The 18,835-nt window shown below is 40.5% G+C and overlaps 1 protein-coding gene across 3 annotated transcripts in view; it reads left to right on the top strand.

Moving 5' to 3' along the window:
• The window catches only part of IFT81 (intraflagellar transport 81), a 130,087-nt gene that overhangs the window by 59,627 nt on the left and 51,625 nt on the right, over window positions 1–18,835 (top strand). For all 3 annotated transcript variants that reach the window (XR_005659553.1, XM_039910436.1, XM_029058800.2), the window contains exons 15-18: window positions 5,796–5,882; window positions 6,740–6,811; window positions 6,902–6,987; window positions 14,210–14,255. Coding sequence is in view for 2 of the 3 variants with exons in the window: in XM_039910436.1 (XP_039766370.1) it covers window positions 5,796–5,882; window positions 6,740–6,811; window positions 6,902–6,987; window positions 14,210–14,255 (291 nt within the window). In the remaining variant the exon portion in view is untranslated. The remainder of the gene's footprint in view (window positions 1–5,795; window positions 5,883–6,739; window positions 6,812–6,901; window positions 6,988–14,209; window positions 14,256–18,835) is intronic.

The following is an 18,835-nucleotide window of genomic DNA, read 5'->3' on the forward strand; positions in this document are numbered from 1 at the left end:
TCTCCCCTACTCCTCTCCAGCCTCTTCTTCCTCCTTTCCCTTCTTTATTTCTCCCATCTTTCCCAGCGGCATCTCAAGAGGAGATATCTCCTTTCAGAATCCACCCCTTCCCCCTGCACCCCCAACTTCATCCCCTCACACCTATTCGAAACGCACTCTTCCTTCCCTCTCTGCCATCTTCAACTGTTCACTCTCCAGTGGCTACTTCCCCACTGCTGTCAAACATTCTCAAGTCTCTCCAATCCTAAAAAAGCCCTTCTTTGGCCCCACAGCTTCATCCAGTTATTGTCTATCTCTCTCCTACCATTTCTCTCCAAACTCCTTGAGTGAGTGGTCCACACCCGCTGCCTCCACTTCCTTTCCCGCAGTTCTCTCCTTGACCCTCTCCAATATAGTTTCCGTCCCCATCACTCCACTGAAACTGCCCTCTCAAAGTTCACCAGTAATTTCCTTCTTGCCAAATCCACTGTCCTCTACTTCATCCTAATCCTCCTTGACCTCTTAGCTGCCTTGGACACTGTGAACCACCCCCTTCTCCTGAAAATGTTATCCATTGTTGGCTTCACTGACACTATCCTCTTCTGGTTCTGCTCCTATCTCTCTGGCTGCTCATTCTCAGTGTCTTTTGTGAGCTCATCTCCCTCCCACCCCCTAACTCTAGGAATCCCTTATGGCTCAAGTCTGGGTTCTCTTATATATATACCCTTTCCCTTGAAAACTCATTTGCTCTTCTGGCTTCAACTACCAGCTCTATGTGGATGATTCTCAAATCTATATTTCCAGCCCTGATCTCTCTCCCTCTCTGTAATCTCACACCTCAAATTTAAAATGTCCAAAACACAACTCATGTTCCCACCCAAACCCTGTCCTCTCCCTGACTTTCCTATAACTGTAGATAGCACCAACATCCTCCCTGTCTCATAAACCCATAACCTTGGTGTTGTCCTCGACTCCTCTTTCTCCTTCAAGCTGTATATTCAGTCTGTCAGTAAATCCTGCCAGTTCAACCTTCACAATATTGCTAAAATCCACCCATTCCTCTCCATCCAAACTATCACATTAATCCAAGCAGTTATCCTATCGTGCCTTAATTATTGCATCAGTCTCCTTGCTGACCTCCCTGCTTCCTGTTTCCCCCCTTCAGTCCATGCGTCATTCTGCTGCTCTGGTCATTTTTCCACAGAAACACTCAGTCCATATTTCCTCACTCCTCAAGAACCTCAGTTGCCCATCCACCTCCACATCAAATATCCTCACCATGGACTTTGAAAACTCAGTTATCTTGCCCCCTCCTGCCTTACCTCCCTGATTTCCTTCTACAACACAGGCCACACACTTTGCTTCTCTAATGCCAACCTTCTCACTGTACCTTAGTCTCATCTATCTTGCTTCCAACCCCTCACCCACATCCTGCCCTGGAATGCCCTCCCTCTTCATATTCGACAGATGATCACTCTCCCCACCTTCAAGGCCTTATTAAAAGCACATCTTCTCCAAGAGATGTGTGAGAAGCAGCATGGCCTAATGGACGGAGCTTGGGCCTGGGAATTAGAAGGACTTGGGTTCTAGCCCTAGCTTTGCCACTTGTCTGCTGGGTGACCTCTGTGCAAATCACTTAACTTCTTTGTGCCTCAGTTACCTCATCTGAATAAGGGAGATTAAGATTGTGAGCCCCATGTGTGACATGAACTGTCCAACCTGATTATCTTGTGTCTACCCCAGTGCCTGGCACATAGTAAACACTTAACAAATTAAAAAAACAGCAACAAAAAGGCCCTCCCCATCTAAGCCCTCAGTTCCTCTTCGCCCATTTCCTTCTGTGTCAACCTTGCACTTGGATTTGCATCATTTGATTGTATTTATTGGTGCTTACTATATGCAGAGCACTATGCTAACCGCTTGGGAGAGTACAACACAACAATAAACAGACATTCCCTATCCACAATGAGCTTACAGTGGAGGTGGGGAGACAGACATGAATATAAATAAGCTAGAGATATGTAAATAAGTGCTTTGGAGCTGCATCCTTTTCTCACTCCTCCCTCATTATCTTTGACTATAAAGGACCCCTATATAGTCAAAGATTGCAACAGTTGGTGAAGTATAGCTGTAAGAGCCAATAATAATAATAGTGATAATCATATATATTGAACACTGTGTGCAAAGCACTCTATTAAGTGTTTGGGATAGTGCAGTATAACATCAGACATATTCCCTGCCCACAGTGAACTCACAGTCTAGAAGGGGAGACAGACATTAATATAGATAAATAGATTACAGATATATATACATATGTGCTGTGGGGATGGGAGGGAGGATGAATGAAGGAGCAAGTATGAGCGGTGCAGAAGGGAGTGGGAGAAGAGGAGAGGAGGGCTCAGTCCGGGAAGGCTTCCTGGAGGAGATGTGCCTTCATTAAGGTTTTGAAGTGGGGAAGAGCAGTTATCTGTCTGGTATGAGGAGGGAGGGCATTCCAGGCCGGAGGTAAAATGTGGGCAAGAGGTCGGCAGTGAATGTGAAACTAGTGGTCCCTACTGTAGCCTGTCTACATGAAGACTGTCGTTAATTGTGCTTTGCTGTGCATAGACATGTTTTATATCCCTAGAAATAGGAAAATGCTGCACACATTCAAAAATGCACTAGGAAAAGAATGCACTTACCTAAGAACACATAGGGAAAAATCCTTGCCCCAATTCCACTCTTTGTTTTTACTCAGTAGAATTTGTCATGAGTAGCTGGTAGTCTTCTAGACTGTGAGCCCATTGTACTTTCCAAGCACAGTAAATGCTTCCAGTGTGGATCAATAAAATATTTCTTCTGTCAGCTTGCTTCCAGGAAGTGTATGAATTGATATTGCCAATCATTTTAATTAAATTTCTGTATGTATCCATTTCATAAACCTCTTCGACCAGAAATTGACTTATATACAAGATGAGTAACATTAGAATATTTTTGCAACAAGGAAAATCTCATTAATTTTAAAAAATTCAATTAGATTCCCTTTAAGAAACATGTTTTCTCGTGAATGTTGAATTTTCATTTGTTTTTTGATAGATAAAACAACTCTTCTAAAGTGGCAACATCACTTATATCTTCATTGATTTTGATTCTGTTGGGCAATTTCCATTTTGGTAGAAATAATTTTTCACAGCTAGATTGCCTCTAGTGTTTGCCCATTCCTGCCCACAATAAACAGAAGCTCCTGACCGTTGGCTTTAAAACACTTAATCACCGTGCCCCCTTCTATCTTATCTCATTGATTTCCTACTACAAACCAGCACACTCTCTTTGTTCCTCTTCTACCACCCTTCTAGCTGTATCTCAGTTTCCTCTATCTCACCACTGACCCTCACCCATATCCTGCCTCTGGCCTGGAACTCCCTCCCCCTTCATATCTGACAAACATCAGTCTCCTCAACCTTCAAAGCCTTGTGAAAATCACATCTCCGCCTAGAGGCTTTCCCAGGCTAAGCTCTCTATTCCCTTGCCCATATGCATCACCCTTCCACTTGGATTTGCACCCTTTATTATTTGAGTACCTACAAATCTGTCCTGAATTGGGAGAAATGGGGAAGGCTTGAGACCTGTCCTTGCTTTGGGCTGCAACTCAGACCTGAGGACCTGAGAGTGGGATTGAACCATTTCCCACAAACTCATACCTCCTCTAGACTATAAAGCTTGTTGTGGGCAGGGAACATGTCTGCCACCTCTATTATACTGTACTTCCCCAAGTGCTTAGTACAGTGCTTTGCACACAGTAAGCGCTCAATAAATAACATTGATTGATTCACCCCACCCTTAGCCCCACTGCACTTATATGAACATAAATGTTCATATCCGTAATTAATTTCAATGACTTTCTCATCCTCTGGACTATAAACTCCCTGTAGGCAGGGAACATGTGTATCAACTTTTATATTATACTCTCCCAGGCGCTTAGTAAAGTGTTCTGCACACAGTAAGCACTCAGTAAATATGACTGATAGATTTGTATTTTGAAGTAATATCAAATACATAAATGAGAGAGGCTATACTTTTTTATAATTTGTATTTTACTATATTATAAAGTAGAAGAGAAAAGAATAGTTCACTTTATGACAGCTTTTAAGAGAGAATTTCCAGCTGCAAAGAGGAAGTACTAGAACACAAAATGAAAGCAAGAAACTGGGAGGAACAGCAGGTTCTGACTTCCAAACAGTTCAAAACATATTAACGTAAACATATGATATCAGTGCTTTGTTACTTTATAAAACCTCATTGCCTGACATTTCTCAAAGAGATGGGAAGCAGTGTATCCAAGTGGATAAAACCTGGGCCTGGGAGTAAGAAGACTTGGGTTCTAATATTGGCTCAGCCACTCGTCTGCTGGGTGATCTTGGGCAGGTCACTTAACATCTCTAAAGTTTCCTCATCTCTAAAATGAGAATTCTGCTTTCTCAATAGACTCTAAGGGACAGGGACTGTGTTTGACCTGATTATCTTGTATCCATCCCAGTCTTTAGCGTAGTCCTTGACAAATAGTAAGTACTTAACAAATGCTATAATTATTATTATTATTATTATTTAGCACAAGTATGATCTTTCACCCTGTACTTTCACTGTCTAATTTATGAGTAATTTTATTTCAAATATGTCATAGCCTTTTCATTCCCCTTGTTTAAAAACATTCTGGATTTAATCCATCAACCAGTGGTATTTATTGAGCACTTACTGTGTCCAGAATATTGGGAGAGTACAATACAACAGAGTTGGTAGACGTGATCCTGCCCTCAAGAAACTTTCAAGCTACCAGGGGAGAAAGACATTAAAATAAATTACAGGTAGGGGAATGTACATGATTGCTGCAGCAATGGGATGTGAGTGAGTAACAAAGTGCTCAGCGGCTACAGATTTAAGTGCATAAGTGATGCAGAAGGACCGGGGAATAGGGTGGAAAGAGAGGTTAGTCAGGGAAGACTTCCTGGAAGGTATATGATTTTAGTAGAACTTTGAAGATGCAGAGAATGGTGAGCTGTAGGATAGGACTGGGAGGGAGTTCCCGGAAGTGGGGTGGACATAAGCAGAGAGTTGATGGCAAGAGACGAGATCGAGGTGCAGTTAGTAGGTGAGGTAAATAATGAGAAAGGTAGATTGGGGGTCATCCACACAGGGATGGTAGTTGAAGCCTTGGGAGCTGAGGGGTTTTTTTATGGTATTCCTTAAGTGCTTACTACTTATTAAACATTGTTCTAAGTGCAGGGATAGATAAAAGTTAACCAGGTTGGACACAGTCTCTGTCCTACATAGGGATCACAGTCTTAATCCCCATTTTACAGGTGAGGTAACTGAGGCACAGAGAAGTGACTTGTACCAAGTCACCCAGCAGACAAGTGGTGGATCTGAAATTAGAACCCATGTCCTCTGATTACCCAACCCGGCTTCTCTCCACTAGGCCATGCTGTGTCTCTGAGTTTAATTATTTTTAATTGGCTTTTATTAAATCATTGTTATCTTAATTCTAAATAATATGGAAAACGTTTTAGGGACTGTTAACCTCCCAGGATGAAAAGTTATTTGAATAAACTGAAATAGTCTTGCGAAACCCTACAGATGGAGTCTTTAATCCTGCAAATGAGAAATAAATTCAACATAATATGCAAACTTCATTCTAAATGTGTATATCTTGCATCTTTACAGAAGTCAATTTCACTCAGTAATTTCACTATATGTCAGTTAAATTCAAGTAGAAAATTGGCAAGAACACACTCTAGGACCATATTTTTCATTTACACAACTCTTTGCCTTTTTCACACCAGGAAATAACGCAGGAGCGTGATGAAAAGAAAACCCAGTATGACAGTTGTGCAGCAGGCCTAGAAAGTAATCGGTCAAAATTAGAACAGGTAAGAGAAAAGTCTTCTAAATTGCAAGTAGAGCAATGTATTTATTTGCCTTTTATTATAAACTTTTACTATTCTCTGCTCACAGGGCTCACGGCCATCGTCCTTTATGAGCTCACAACTGGCCAATTCTGATAATAATACCAGCTCTCCCTTACTTTCTGATGTCACTGTTGTAACATTTTAAGAAGTTATTTTGCATGATATTTACATCCTAATTGCTATATTCTATACCAAATCAGTATTTATCCCCAGACTCACAAAAGAACTGGTCCTGCAGATAATGGATATATATGTACATGTAAATGTGTAAATTAATAATAATAAATAATAATATGGATTGGTATTTGTCAAGCGCTTACTATGTGCCAAGCATTGTTCTAAGCGCTGGGGTAGATACAGGGTAATCAGGTTGTTCCATGTGGGGCTCACAGTCTCAAGTCCCATTTTACAGATGAGGTAACTGAGGCACCGAGAAGTTGTGACTTGCCCAAAGTCACACAGCTGACAGGTGGCAGAGCAGGGATTAGAACTCATGACCCCTGACTCCTAAGCCCGTGCTCTTTCCACTGAGCTACGTTGCTTCTCTAATATTCATGTGCTAGTTGTTTTTCATGACTGGTAAGAGGTCTAAAAGATATATATGTATTATATGCAGGTTGACTGAGTGGAAGAGTAAATAAAGATACGGTTTACCTAGTTTTAGACAAGTAGGCTGAAACAACAAACAGAATTAATTATTGTACAGTTCAGGTGATGATTTCTTTGATTGTTCTTCATAAAGCAGATCTCTCCAAGTCTGTTTTTTACTAGCAATGTAAGAATGCTGCTTATTTAAAACATTCATTTTCTTATTTTAGGAAGTCAGAAGGCTAAAGGAAGAGTGTATTCAAGAAGAAAGCCAATACCATTATATAAATTGCGTGATTAAGGTAAGGAAAGGAAGGATGAGATTGAAATTTTTGTTGCTGTTTTTTAGCCAGGGACTTCTTACACAAAGCAAACTGTCTCTTTCCATTTAGAATCTAGAAGTACAGCTTCAACAGGCTAATGATGAGATGAGGGCATATATCTCTTCTGACCCACAAGAAAGAAAAAAGGCAATTAGGTAAGTATATTTTTGAGATCTCATGTTCTTGTTTAAATCAGGGGGATGATTTAAAATGAGATCAGGGGAAGCAGTGGGAGCCCTGATTCCCAGAGAATTTGAACTACATGTCCATGAGAGAGAGAGAGAGGCAGAGAGACAGAGACAGAGACTTCTCTGATTCCAGATGTGACCAGGTCTCTCTCTCTTATCCTGTCCCCACCCCTGGGGGCCATGTCCCAAATTCACACCTGTGCTTGCAAAGAAAAGTTGACATCCTCAAATGATATTGCCTTTGTACATTTTCTGAGGTGAATTTAAGTAGGAAGATTCAAATCTATAGAGGAGCAGAGAGATGATTGTGTTTCTTTCAACGTCTAAAGTTTCAAACTATATTCTAGTTCTCAGTTTGGAGCATAAAGCATCATGGTATAGTTATTTAAAAATTAAACAAGGGATCATATTTAATGAATTTGAAAAGCTCATAAATAAGTTAAGGCAAAAGGAAATGTGGCAAATGAAATGTCATATTTATTGAGTGCTTACTGTGGGCAGAGCACTGTTCTAAGTGCTTGGGAGAGTACTCTATAGCAATATAACAGACATGTTCCCTGCCCACAACAAGCTTACAGTCTAATGGGGGTAGACAGACATTAATATAAAGAAATAAATGAGAGCAGTGAAGAGTTGGAACAACATAAGAAAATGAAAGAATATCAGATACTATAGTACAGATGCTCCCTAGGTGGCAACCACACTGTTTAGACTGTGAGCCCATCATTGGGCAGGGATTGTCTCTATCTGTTGCCAAATTGTACATTCCAAGCACTTAGTACAGTGCTCTGCACATAGTAAGTGCTCAATAAATACTATTGAATGAATGAACCACACCAACAATACATCCATCTCAAGAATAGGAGCTGAATTCCTTTGCTAATTTACTCCAGTAGGCCAAGCCCCAACGTTATAGCCAATCGCTGCGGGTAAATTAATTCCCTTTCCCCTCACCCCTGTCTCTGATGACTTTCCTAACCTCCCCCCCCCGACCTTTCCACACCCCAAACTCCCTTTCCCCCGCATCCTCCTGATCCTTCCCTTCTGTACCACCATTGTTTTTTTAAACTAACCACAGCAACAGCTGCTGCTCTGACTGCCACTCCTGATACCTCCTTCCCCTTCCAGCTTGTAGTCCTGCCTACCTGCCATAGCCATATTACAGTGATGGAGGTGAACTGGGGTAGAATAGGGAGCATGGGGGGCAAGTATTGGAGCTACAAACCAGAAAGGGGAAAGTGGTGGTGGAGGGGGGAGGGAATGGCAGCTGTAGCCTTGGCAGTAGAAGCTGCTGTAATTAAAGTTTGATAATAAAAAACCTGGAGCATGGAGATGTTTAGAGGGAAGTTTGGGGGAGAAACTTGCTGAAAATAAGGGTAGGCAGTGGGAGATAAAAGATAAAGGGTGTGAGAGGGGAGAAGGGGGTGGAGAGTATTTGCAGTATAATTTTAATTTAGCTATAGTGCTTGACCATCACCCCACAGTTCATTCTGGAACGAATCGTAACTAACTATATACCTCCTGATACAAACCTTCGAGATACAACACAGTTTCGAGGAATATAGCCTTGTTGTTCTTGTGGCGTATGCCTGTAAAAGCCCAACCTTAAATTGGCAGCAGCTTTGTTTTGAATTGGGATTTTTCTTCTTTGAATGCAATATTGGAGCTGTTTTTACTAGGGGAAAAATGCTTCATTAGCATAGTTTCAGGCTAAAATGGGGCTTAAAAAAATTACAGTCATACTCAAACTATTACTAGTCGTAGAGTGTCAGGTACTCAGAGACAGTGTTGATTTGCAATGAAGATAATTAGAACTCTCCAAGGATATTGCCGTGTCCACATTATTATGGTGAAATGTCTGCCAAAGCGTCAGATATCAAACACAATCCACAGTGAATTTGTGGTTATCAGCATTTTCTCTAGAGCTTTTACAAATGATGCACTTTTATTGTTGGAAGATCTTTTAGCTCTTCTACCACTGTACCAGGTTCTTTGGAGGTGTTTAGGATGATTTTAGTAACCCCAAACTTGCATTTACAGATTATATCTGTCATTGCTCCCATGGCTTCAACTACCATCTCTGTGCAGAGTATTCCCAAATCTACATCTCCTGCTTTGCTCTCCTTCTCTGCAGTCTTGTATTTCCTCCTGCCTTCAAGGTCATCTCTACTTGGATGTCCTGCCGACAGCTCAAATTTAACATATCCAAAAAAGAATTCCTTATCTTCCTACCCAAACCCAGTCCTTCCCCTGACTTTCTCATTACTGTTGACAGCAGCACCATCCTCCCTGTCTAATAGGCCTGTATCCTTGGCATTATCTTAAACTCATCTTTCTCATTCAACCCACATTACCGGCCTGTTACCTAATCCTGTTAATTCAACCTTCACAGCATCGCTACAATTCACCTTTCCTCTCCATCCAAAATGCTACCACATCAATCTAACACTTTATCCCGCCTCGATTACTGCATCAGCCTCCTTCCTCACCTCCAGTGTCTCCCCACTCCAGTCCACTCTCTTGTCTGGATCATTTTTCCACAAAAATGCTCAGTCCATGTTTCTTCACTCCTCAGAAGCCTCCAGTGGTTGCCCATCTCCCTCTACTTGGTCATGGGTTCTCATTCCAGCTCCTCCACTTGTCTGCTGTGTGACCTTGGGCAAGTCACTTCACTTCTCTGTGCCTGTTTCCTCATCTGTAAAATGGGGATTGAGACTGTAAGCCCGACTCTCCAACCCGATCTGCTTGTATCCACCCCAGCGCTAAGTAGAGTGCCTGGCACATAGTTAGAACTTAACAAATAGCAGAATTATTATTATTGTATAACATCAAACAGAAACTCCTTACCATTGGCTTTAAAGCACTCAATCACCTTGCTCCCTCCCTGATTTCCTATTAAACCCAGCATGTACACTTTGCTCCTCAAATACCAACCCACTCACTGTACCTTCATGTCATCTGTCTCTCCACTGACCCTCACCTGTGTCCTCCCATTGGCCTGGAACTTCCTCCCTCTTCATATCTGACAGATGTCCACTCCACCGTCAAAGACTTGTTAAAAACCCAGTCCCTCCAAGAGTCCTTTCCTAACTAAGCTTTCATTTCCTCTTCTCCCACTCCCTTCTGCATCACCTTTGCACTAGGATTGCACCCTTTATTCACCCCACTCCCCAGTCCCATTAGCACTTATGTACATATCCATAATTTAATCTATTGATTTTTTCTTAATGTCTTTCACCCTCCAGACTCTTAAATTTGTTGTGGGTAGGGACTGTGTCTACCAATGCTGTTATATTGTACTTTCCCAAGTTCTTAATACATTGCTCTGCACATAATAAGCATTCAGGAAATGCAACTGATTGACCAATTGATCTTTATTTAAAATTAAAAGTCATTATAATATACTTCTACAAGGTGACATGCCAATTTAGAGAACCATTTCTGTTCTTTGGTATGAGAAATAACGTTTTCACAACCATCACATAGTATCATAGTAACCACTGGCTTTATTAAGCCGGCAATTCAACATTTGGAAAAAATATCTCAGGCATTAAAGAGGAGCTATACCATTTTTAAAATTCATTTTTCCAAAACTTCTCAAATAAGCCTTATAAATCCTAGAATTCCACATCAGAGTTGAAATCATTTCCCAGTTTGGATTCTGAAAAAATAAATTTACGTCAATGGTAGATGCATAAGAAAAATACAATTAATAGTATTTATTTGAGTGTTTTCTGTGTGCAGAGCACTGTATTAATCACTTGGGAGCATATAGTACAGCAGAGTTGGTATACACATTCGCTGCCCTCGAGAAGCTTAGTCTAGAGGAGGAGACAGACATTAAAACAAATTATGGGTATATACATTAGTGCTGAGGGTGGAGTGAATATCAAGTGCATAAAGAATGCAGATTCAATTGAATAGATGACACAGAAGGGAGAGGGTAGGAGAAATGATGCCGCATCAATGAGGTTGACTCCCAAATCTATTTCACTGTCTCCAGTATCTTGCTAGTCCCAACCTTTTCCAACATCTGCATATGAGTAGCACATCAGTGACTCAAATTCAGTGGATCAAAAACTGATCTCTTCATCTTCCCTCCGGAATCCACTCCTCCGCTCTTCTTTCATAATACAGTTGATGACAACACCACCATCTTCCCTGTTTCTGAAACTTGCAACTTTGACATTATTGTTGTTGTTATCATCATCATCATCAATCAATGGTATTTATTGAGCACTCTGTACAGTGCTGTGTACTAAGCACTAGGGAAAGTACAGTACAACCAAGGTGGTAGTCACATACCCTTGTCTGTCTTTCACATCCAGACTAGTGCTAAATCCTATTGGATTTTCCTCCACATTTCCTGGATCTTCTCTTTCCGCTCCATCCAAATGGCCCCCATCCTGGTCACTCATCATTTCCCAGCTCGTTTACAGTATCAACCTCCTTATTGGTCTCTCTGCCACCAGGCTTTCCCCTGTCCAGTCTCTACTTCTTTCTGTTGCTTGGATCACTTTTTTTTAATGTTTTTTTTTAAGCGCTTACTATGTGCTATGCACTCTACTAAGTGCTGGGGAAGTTCTAAGCTAATCAGCTTGGACACAGTCCTCATCCCACATGGAGTTTCCAGTCTTAATCCCCATTTTACAGATGAAGTGACTTGAGGCACAGAGAAGTTAAGTGACATACCCAAGGTCACATAACAGATAAGTGGTGGAGCTGTGTTTAGAACACAAGTCCTTCTGACTCCCTGGCCCATGCTCTATCCATTTGGCCACCCTGCCCATCAGGCCACACTGCTTCACTGCTTCTCTGCTTTCTAAAATATCATTCCACTCATAATCATAATAATAATAATGGTATTTAAGTGCTTACTATGTGCCAAGCACTGTTCTAAGCACTGGGGAAGATATAAGGTAATCGGGTTGCCCCACATGGGGCTCACAGTCTTAATCCTCATTTTACAGATGAGGTAATTGAGGCACAGAGAAGTTAAGTGAGTTGCCCAAGGTCACACAGCAGACAAGTGGCGGAGCCAGAATCAGAACCCATGTCCTCTGACTCCTAAGTCCATGCTCTTTCCAATAAGACACTCTGCTTCTCTAAGACTCATGTCTTTCCATTCCTCCAAATCCTCCAGTGGTTTCCCTTCATCTTCACATTACACAAAACCTCCTGAACATTGACTTTTAGGCACTCTGTCAGCTTCTCCCTCTTACCTAATAATTCTTTTCCCACTCTCTGTTCTTCCCAAACTCACCTTCTCTCACTGTGCTCATTCTCTTCTGCTGCCTCTGACCCCTGACTCACATTCTCCCTCCTAACTGAATCTCTTCCTGCAGATCTTCCAGATCATTGTTCTCCCCACTTCAAAACCCTTCTGAAATGCCCCCTCCTCCCGAAGGCTTTCCTGATTAGTTTTTCTTCTCCCCAAACCCAGATTCAGTCCAAATAGGTTTGCTGCTCCTTCTCACCTCTTTTAATGCTGTCACTGTTGTGACTGCAACTAAAAGCACCCTTGGGGAGAGAACACACAAAACCCAGAGTTGTGTCACAGGCTGAGTTTTACCTAAACACAGCCCTGCCCCTTTGGTCACTGTCGGCAAGTGCCACAATATGATAAACAAACACATCAACTAAACAGATTAGTACTTCATAAGAACGATAATCCCGAGAAAATAACACAATTTTTAGCTAAACTGAATGAGTTACTCCTCCAAAATGCGGATGTCTTGCTTTGACCTTCTGTTAAGAACTCAGATTTAATGCAATGTTCACTTTCACCTAAATAAGCAGAATAGAAGTTTTGAGAGGCCTGATTTAGAAAAGTGAAATGGAGAGATAAAGGAAGCCTTTTGACGTCTTTGAGAGTTTTTATATATTTTCATTATGCGTTGGAATGTAAGCAAGACTCAAAATACACTATAAATAGAAAAGCACTTTCCTAATATTTTAATATATTGAACTAGAAGTGTACTTCTTCTGGTTCATTTATTGAATGTAAACTCACTGTTCAAGCATATCAAATTTTATTTGTGGTCAATACTAAGGAATGTGAAAAGTTAATTTTGTCCTCTAAAAATAGAAAGGTTTTTAAAATTAAGTGACATTCCTTCCTAAGTCGTCATTTTAAAGAGTGAAAGAGGAAAATGCGACTGCAAAAACCAGTTACTACTTTTTGCTCATTGCTTTCCAGTATTTAAATAATTTGTTTCCATTTTGTAATAATCATTTTCCACCCAAGTCCTTCATACATATTTCTGAAATATAATTGCAAATAGGGGGAATCTGGACTATTTAATCAATCAGTAGTATTTACTGACCACTTACTAAGCACTTGGGAGAGAACAAACCAACAGAATTGGTAGACACATTCCTTGCCCCTGAGGAACCTACAACGTATAAACAAATCACAGTTAATCATGTGAAACATTTGAAATAGCTGTTTTTGCCACCTCCCTGACTCTTCAAGTAATAAAGTTAATTTTCTACTACCCTAAGACTCTTTTATAAAACAGTCCACCTCAGTACTTACTCCCCTCAGTTTCATGTGCTCAGTTCATTGTTTGAATTTTGAAAGCTTCAGTATACACGCAGACTTTATTACATTTCAATCAGTCAAATGTATTTATTGTGCACTTATTATGTTCAGAGCACCATACTAAGCTTTGGAGTCTACAATGCAAAAGAATTAGCAGACACGTTCCCTGCCTATAATGAGCTTAAATAAAGGCAGTAGGTTCATACTCAGTTTTCATATTGGCTGGGGACAACAATTAAGAGCTTGTTATATTGATATTTTTGTTCAAAATTGCATTGCAGTAATGTTTGAAGAGTATGAAGTCACCCTTAAATAGAAGTTATCTTTAAATTACTTGAAAATGAGTGTGTTTTTGAAGGAGAGGAGAAAACATTACTTTAGAAACAAGTTCCATGGAAAAAACATTTTACATTTTCATTCTATTAAAACCAAAGTTTTCTACCTAGTATTTTAAATAATACAAAGCGCTATTAACAAGAAGGACTGAATGCAAACTGGAGAGGAGAAAAGAGTTGAAGAATGATCTTCTGCCTGCAAGAGAGATGTTCACATATAACGTAATATGAAGAGAGATGTTCACATATAATGTAATACGGCCAAAACAATTAAACCTATTCAAAACTAAAGATTATTTTTCTTTCTTAGGGAGCAGTATTCCAAAAATATTACTGAGCAGGAAAACCTTGGGAAGGTAAGAATTGGATTTTCACTTGAAAAAAGACTTTATGTTATTTATGCTAACTTTGGTATTCAGGAAGGGCTGTAGTCCGTCCTCCTTTGAAAAAGGACAAGCCTTACAGACTGCAAGGTGAAATTTGCATTGCCAATTAATTTTTCCAACTCAAATAACACCAACTCTTCTGGTCTCAATTTCTATCAAGGAAAGCTTGAGTTTTTATAAAAATTGTATACAGATTTTCACATCAATACAGCCATGGTAACCCAATGGGTAAGAGGCAGAAATATAGATTAAATGGATACCAACTCAAAGTTAAGAGGTGCAGTGGGGGGAAAGAGAGTCAGCTGGAAGTTGTGTATATTATTGTGCCCATTCCAGGGGTGTACTGCCATGGAACTGGGAGAGGGTGGGTAGCTGAAACAATCAGTGCAGAGCACTGTATTAAGCACTTTGGTGAGTACAATATAACATGATTGGTAGACACATTCCCTGCCCACAACAAGCTTGCAGTCTAAAGTGGGAGACAGACACTAATATAGGTAAAAAATTACAGATCTTTACATAAATGCTGTGGGGTTGAGGGAAGGGTGAATAAAGGGAGCAAATCCAAGTGTAAGGATGGAGACAGAAACCACAGTTTAGCAGAAACCACAGAAGCCCCAGCCAGGGCAAGAGTGGTCTTTGGTGGAGTGAGACTTCCTTTGGCCACAGGACCAACGGCCTGAGCTCAAACAATCTCTGGCGCTGGAAGAGGGCCAAACCTTCTGTCTCCACAGATGGCCCCAAACCACTGCCAGGAAACAATGCTGTCCTGTATGTTGACTGTAAACTCGTCATCTACACTGTAAGATTGTTAAGGGCAGGGAATATGTCTACTAATTCTGTTGTATCCCAAGTGCTTAGTACTGTGCACAGTACAGTACAGTGTACAGTACACAGAGTACTGTGCTCTGCAATGCAACAAAATTAGTAGACACGTTCCTTTCCCGCAAGGAGCTTACAGTCCAGAGGATGGAGTAGCTTTGTCTTCTGAAGGGATTCCAGGACAGATGGAAAGTGTCTGCAGGGACAGCAGTTGTTCAGAGGCAGGAGTAGCACAACTTTGACCCCCAGAGAAACTCAGCAAACCCAAGGACCCCAGATGTTGCAAGGCCTGAAGAAATGGCCCTCTTTGCCTTCTCTCTCTTTTTTTTAATGATATTTGTTTTTTAAGTGCTTACCTTGTGTCAGGCATTGAACTAAGTTCTGGGGTAGATACAAAATAATCAGGTTGGACACAGTCCATGCCCCTCATGGGGCTCACAGTCTTAATCCCCAATTTACAGTTGAGGTAACTGAGACATAGAGAAACTAAGTGACTTGCCCAAGGTCACATAGCAGACAAGTGGCAGAGTCAGGTTTGGAACCCAGGTCCTTCAGGCCCCAGTCCTATGTGCTTTCCACTGCGCCACACTGCTTCTTCCGCTAGGCTGTCCTGTTTCTCCTTGGGAAGTAGCAATGATAAAGAAAATCCAAAGACAGGCCCCAAACCTCACTTTAGACATTACTTGCTCTCCCTGTCAAACTTCTGTAGAGATGTTAAGAGTAACCTTTGTTTACATTTGCCCAACATCTGGAAGAAATGCTCAGGGACAATGAAAGAAGTTTTAAACCAGTAGCCCTATTTTGCATAGTAAGGATTAACCAGTCTAAATTTGAACCAGCTTTCCTCAATTTCTGGTTAATTTTCCATTTGGAAATGTGAATTTATAAAAATTTTATAATTATCATAGTAGTTACATGTTTTTACCATGATAGTGAAGAATTTTTAGTTGAAACTTCCTTTACAAAATCCTAATTTTAAGATTATTTTTCAATTTCACTGTTGAAGTATACAGCATTCTGCAACTTGGCATTTCCAGAGTGCAATCTGGAAATGATTATGATGTTTAAAAACAAAACGTCTCAGTTCTTATGTTACATGTGAAAAAACTTTAATATGTGTCAGAACTTTTATGTATTTGCACTACTCAAGTCTTGAATTTTAAAAATTGATTTACCAAGTAATAATTTTGCAAAAACTTCCTTCCTTGTGATGATATTCTGGTTTAAATAATAAACATAGATAAATTTACATATATGCATTTAACTAGCCTGGATCAACTCGAAGGGGATTATACACTGAAGTAGCTCTGTAAAGGTCAACTTCAGGGTTTGCTTAAAATCGGCAACAAAGTTAGTGTGGAAGACACTGCATGGTTTGGAAATACATTTTCTAATGTTGAATGAGAGCGTAAGCATGGCCTAATGGATAAAACACGAGCCTGAGAAGCAAAAGGACTTGGGTGGTCTGCTTTGTGACCTTGGGCAAGTCACTTAGACTTAAACTTGGTCCATTTAAGTGGCAAGTATTTTTAGAAAGTTGTGAAATTCCTTTTCAGGCTGATTTCTACACAAATACAAATCCAGTAGCAGTTCTGTTGTATTGTAGGACTCAGAAAGTGTTCCATTAGCTTCCTAATTGTGCATTTTTTAAATCTGAAATGTTGAATGGATGTGTCTCGAGAATCCCACATTTTATAACTAACTATATTTTCGAGGAAAATATGAGGGAAAAAAAACCCAAAACGTTTATCCAATTTCCAAGTGTTTTGAAATGAGAGTCCAATTTCAATTACCAGGCCTGGTAGACTTTTCCCCTTACTTCCACTTTGTATCACACTGGTAATCAAAGGATCTTTGTGAAATGTTGAAGCAGAATTTTGACATTATATATAATTTATTAAAGTGAGTGACTTTGCCCTGGTCCCCCAGGACAAACCCAAAACCAACTCGGTCACCTGGGATTTGGTGGGCAAGTAAGTGAAAACTAACAATCTTGTGTCTCCCTTATTGCTTACAGAAAACTAACTTATCCTCTCCTTTGCCAGTGGTATTAGGATGTAGTTGGTTACAGTGCCTTTAATTTCCTAGGGATCTTCTTAAAAAAACTTAACCTAAAAAGATTTCAATAATAACTAGGTTTAGAAAGTCATACATCAAACAGTCAACGAAGCAGTTTTTATTGAATACTTAACTGTGTGCAAAGCACTGAACTAAGCGATTGGGAAAGTACAATATAATAAAGTTGGTAGGTGCGATCTCTGCTCACAAGGAGCTTAAAGTTTACAGGAACAGCCAATACCTATCTTGAAGCTGGAAGCCACAGCTTGCCCATTTCTGTCCTTTCAGGCATAAGACTAGCATGGATCAACCTGAACCCCCTTGAAGTCAGGCCAAAATTGATCTCGTCCAGGACTCCTCTTATGAGAAGAGGAGGAAGAGGAGGGCAGGGAGGAGATGATGATGAAGGAAGAGAAGGAGGAGGATGAGGAAGAGATAGCAGAGAAGGAGGAGGAAGATGGTGGGGGACGGATGGAGGAGGAGGAGGAGGATTCCAATTGATCCTTTGGCCCAACTCCTAAGGAGAGGGTGTAGTCTCCTACCCAGCCTAGTCCAGAGCCTGCAGAAAGCTGCTTCCCAGGGTTACTACATCCATGGAGAGCCATGGCTCCCAGGATATATTATAGATACACAAAAAGCTTAGCAATTGAAGTTTCCATTGACTTAGGGTTTTCAGAAAGAGACCTCTCTTCCTGTCTGAATAGCTTTTGTGGGTTTGAGGTTTGTTTTTTTTTTCTCAAGGGAGTTGTTAAAATAACATGGGAAATTGCTAAGATCATATGTACCTGCTCAAGCCAATGTCAGAGTTATTGGCTTGATTTATAATGTTGGTCAAATATTTAGTTTGGGTAGTTAGTCTTAAAATGTCAGACATAAGAGAGATTTTAGTGACAACACCAGTTCAATTAAATGAATTGATGAAAATTGACAGATGTTGAGTAGTAAGTAGTTTATTAATTGCATTTAAATTAAGCTTTTTTTAACTTCCATATACTATTGTGTGTTTTCGAGGCACTTTCCTAATCAAAAATAACGGTGAAATTTGGGAATTATCCTACAACTTCTCCCTTCCTCTAATCCCCATACCCTAGGCAAGCTCTTAGGAGATTCTAGCTCCAAAATTGAACCATACAATCTCCTGGTTTCTACAGGGACAAAATTTTGAAAATAGATGTCATTTTGCCAGTCTTGATTCTTCTCATTCATTCTTTGTTGCTGAATGATGCTTCATTAAGAAATCCTATATCAAGCCAATTCAGGTTTGGACACAGAGTATAGTCATCCAACTGCTTTATATAGGTCCTGTAGAAAAGCTTCAAAACAAAGTACAGTAATTGATATGTGGAAGTTATCCAGGTTTGGGGCAGAGTAGTGTCAGGGCACTGAGAAGCAGCCTGGCCTTAGGGCATTGAGAAGCAGCCTGGCCTAGTGGATAGAGCACAGACCTGGGAGGCAGAAGGACCTGGGTTCCAGTTACCGCTCTGCCACTTAACTTCATTCAATAGTATTTATTGAGCGCTTACTATGTGCAGAGCACTGTACTAAGCGCTTGGGATGAACAAGTCGGCAACAGATAGAGACAGTCCCTGCCGTTTGACGGGCTTACAGTCTAATCGGGGGAGACGGACAGACAAGAACAATGGCACTAAACAGCGTCAAGGGGAAGAACA

The sequence above is a fragment of the Ornithorhynchus anatinus genome, chromosome 2, assembly GCF_004115215.2.
Source record: "Ornithorhynchus anatinus isolate Pmale09 chromosome 2, mOrnAna1.pri.v4, whole genome shotgun sequence".
In the NCBI taxonomy this organism is placed as follows: Eukaryota; Metazoa; Chordata; class Mammalia; order Monotremata; family Ornithorhynchidae; genus Ornithorhynchus; species Ornithorhynchus anatinus.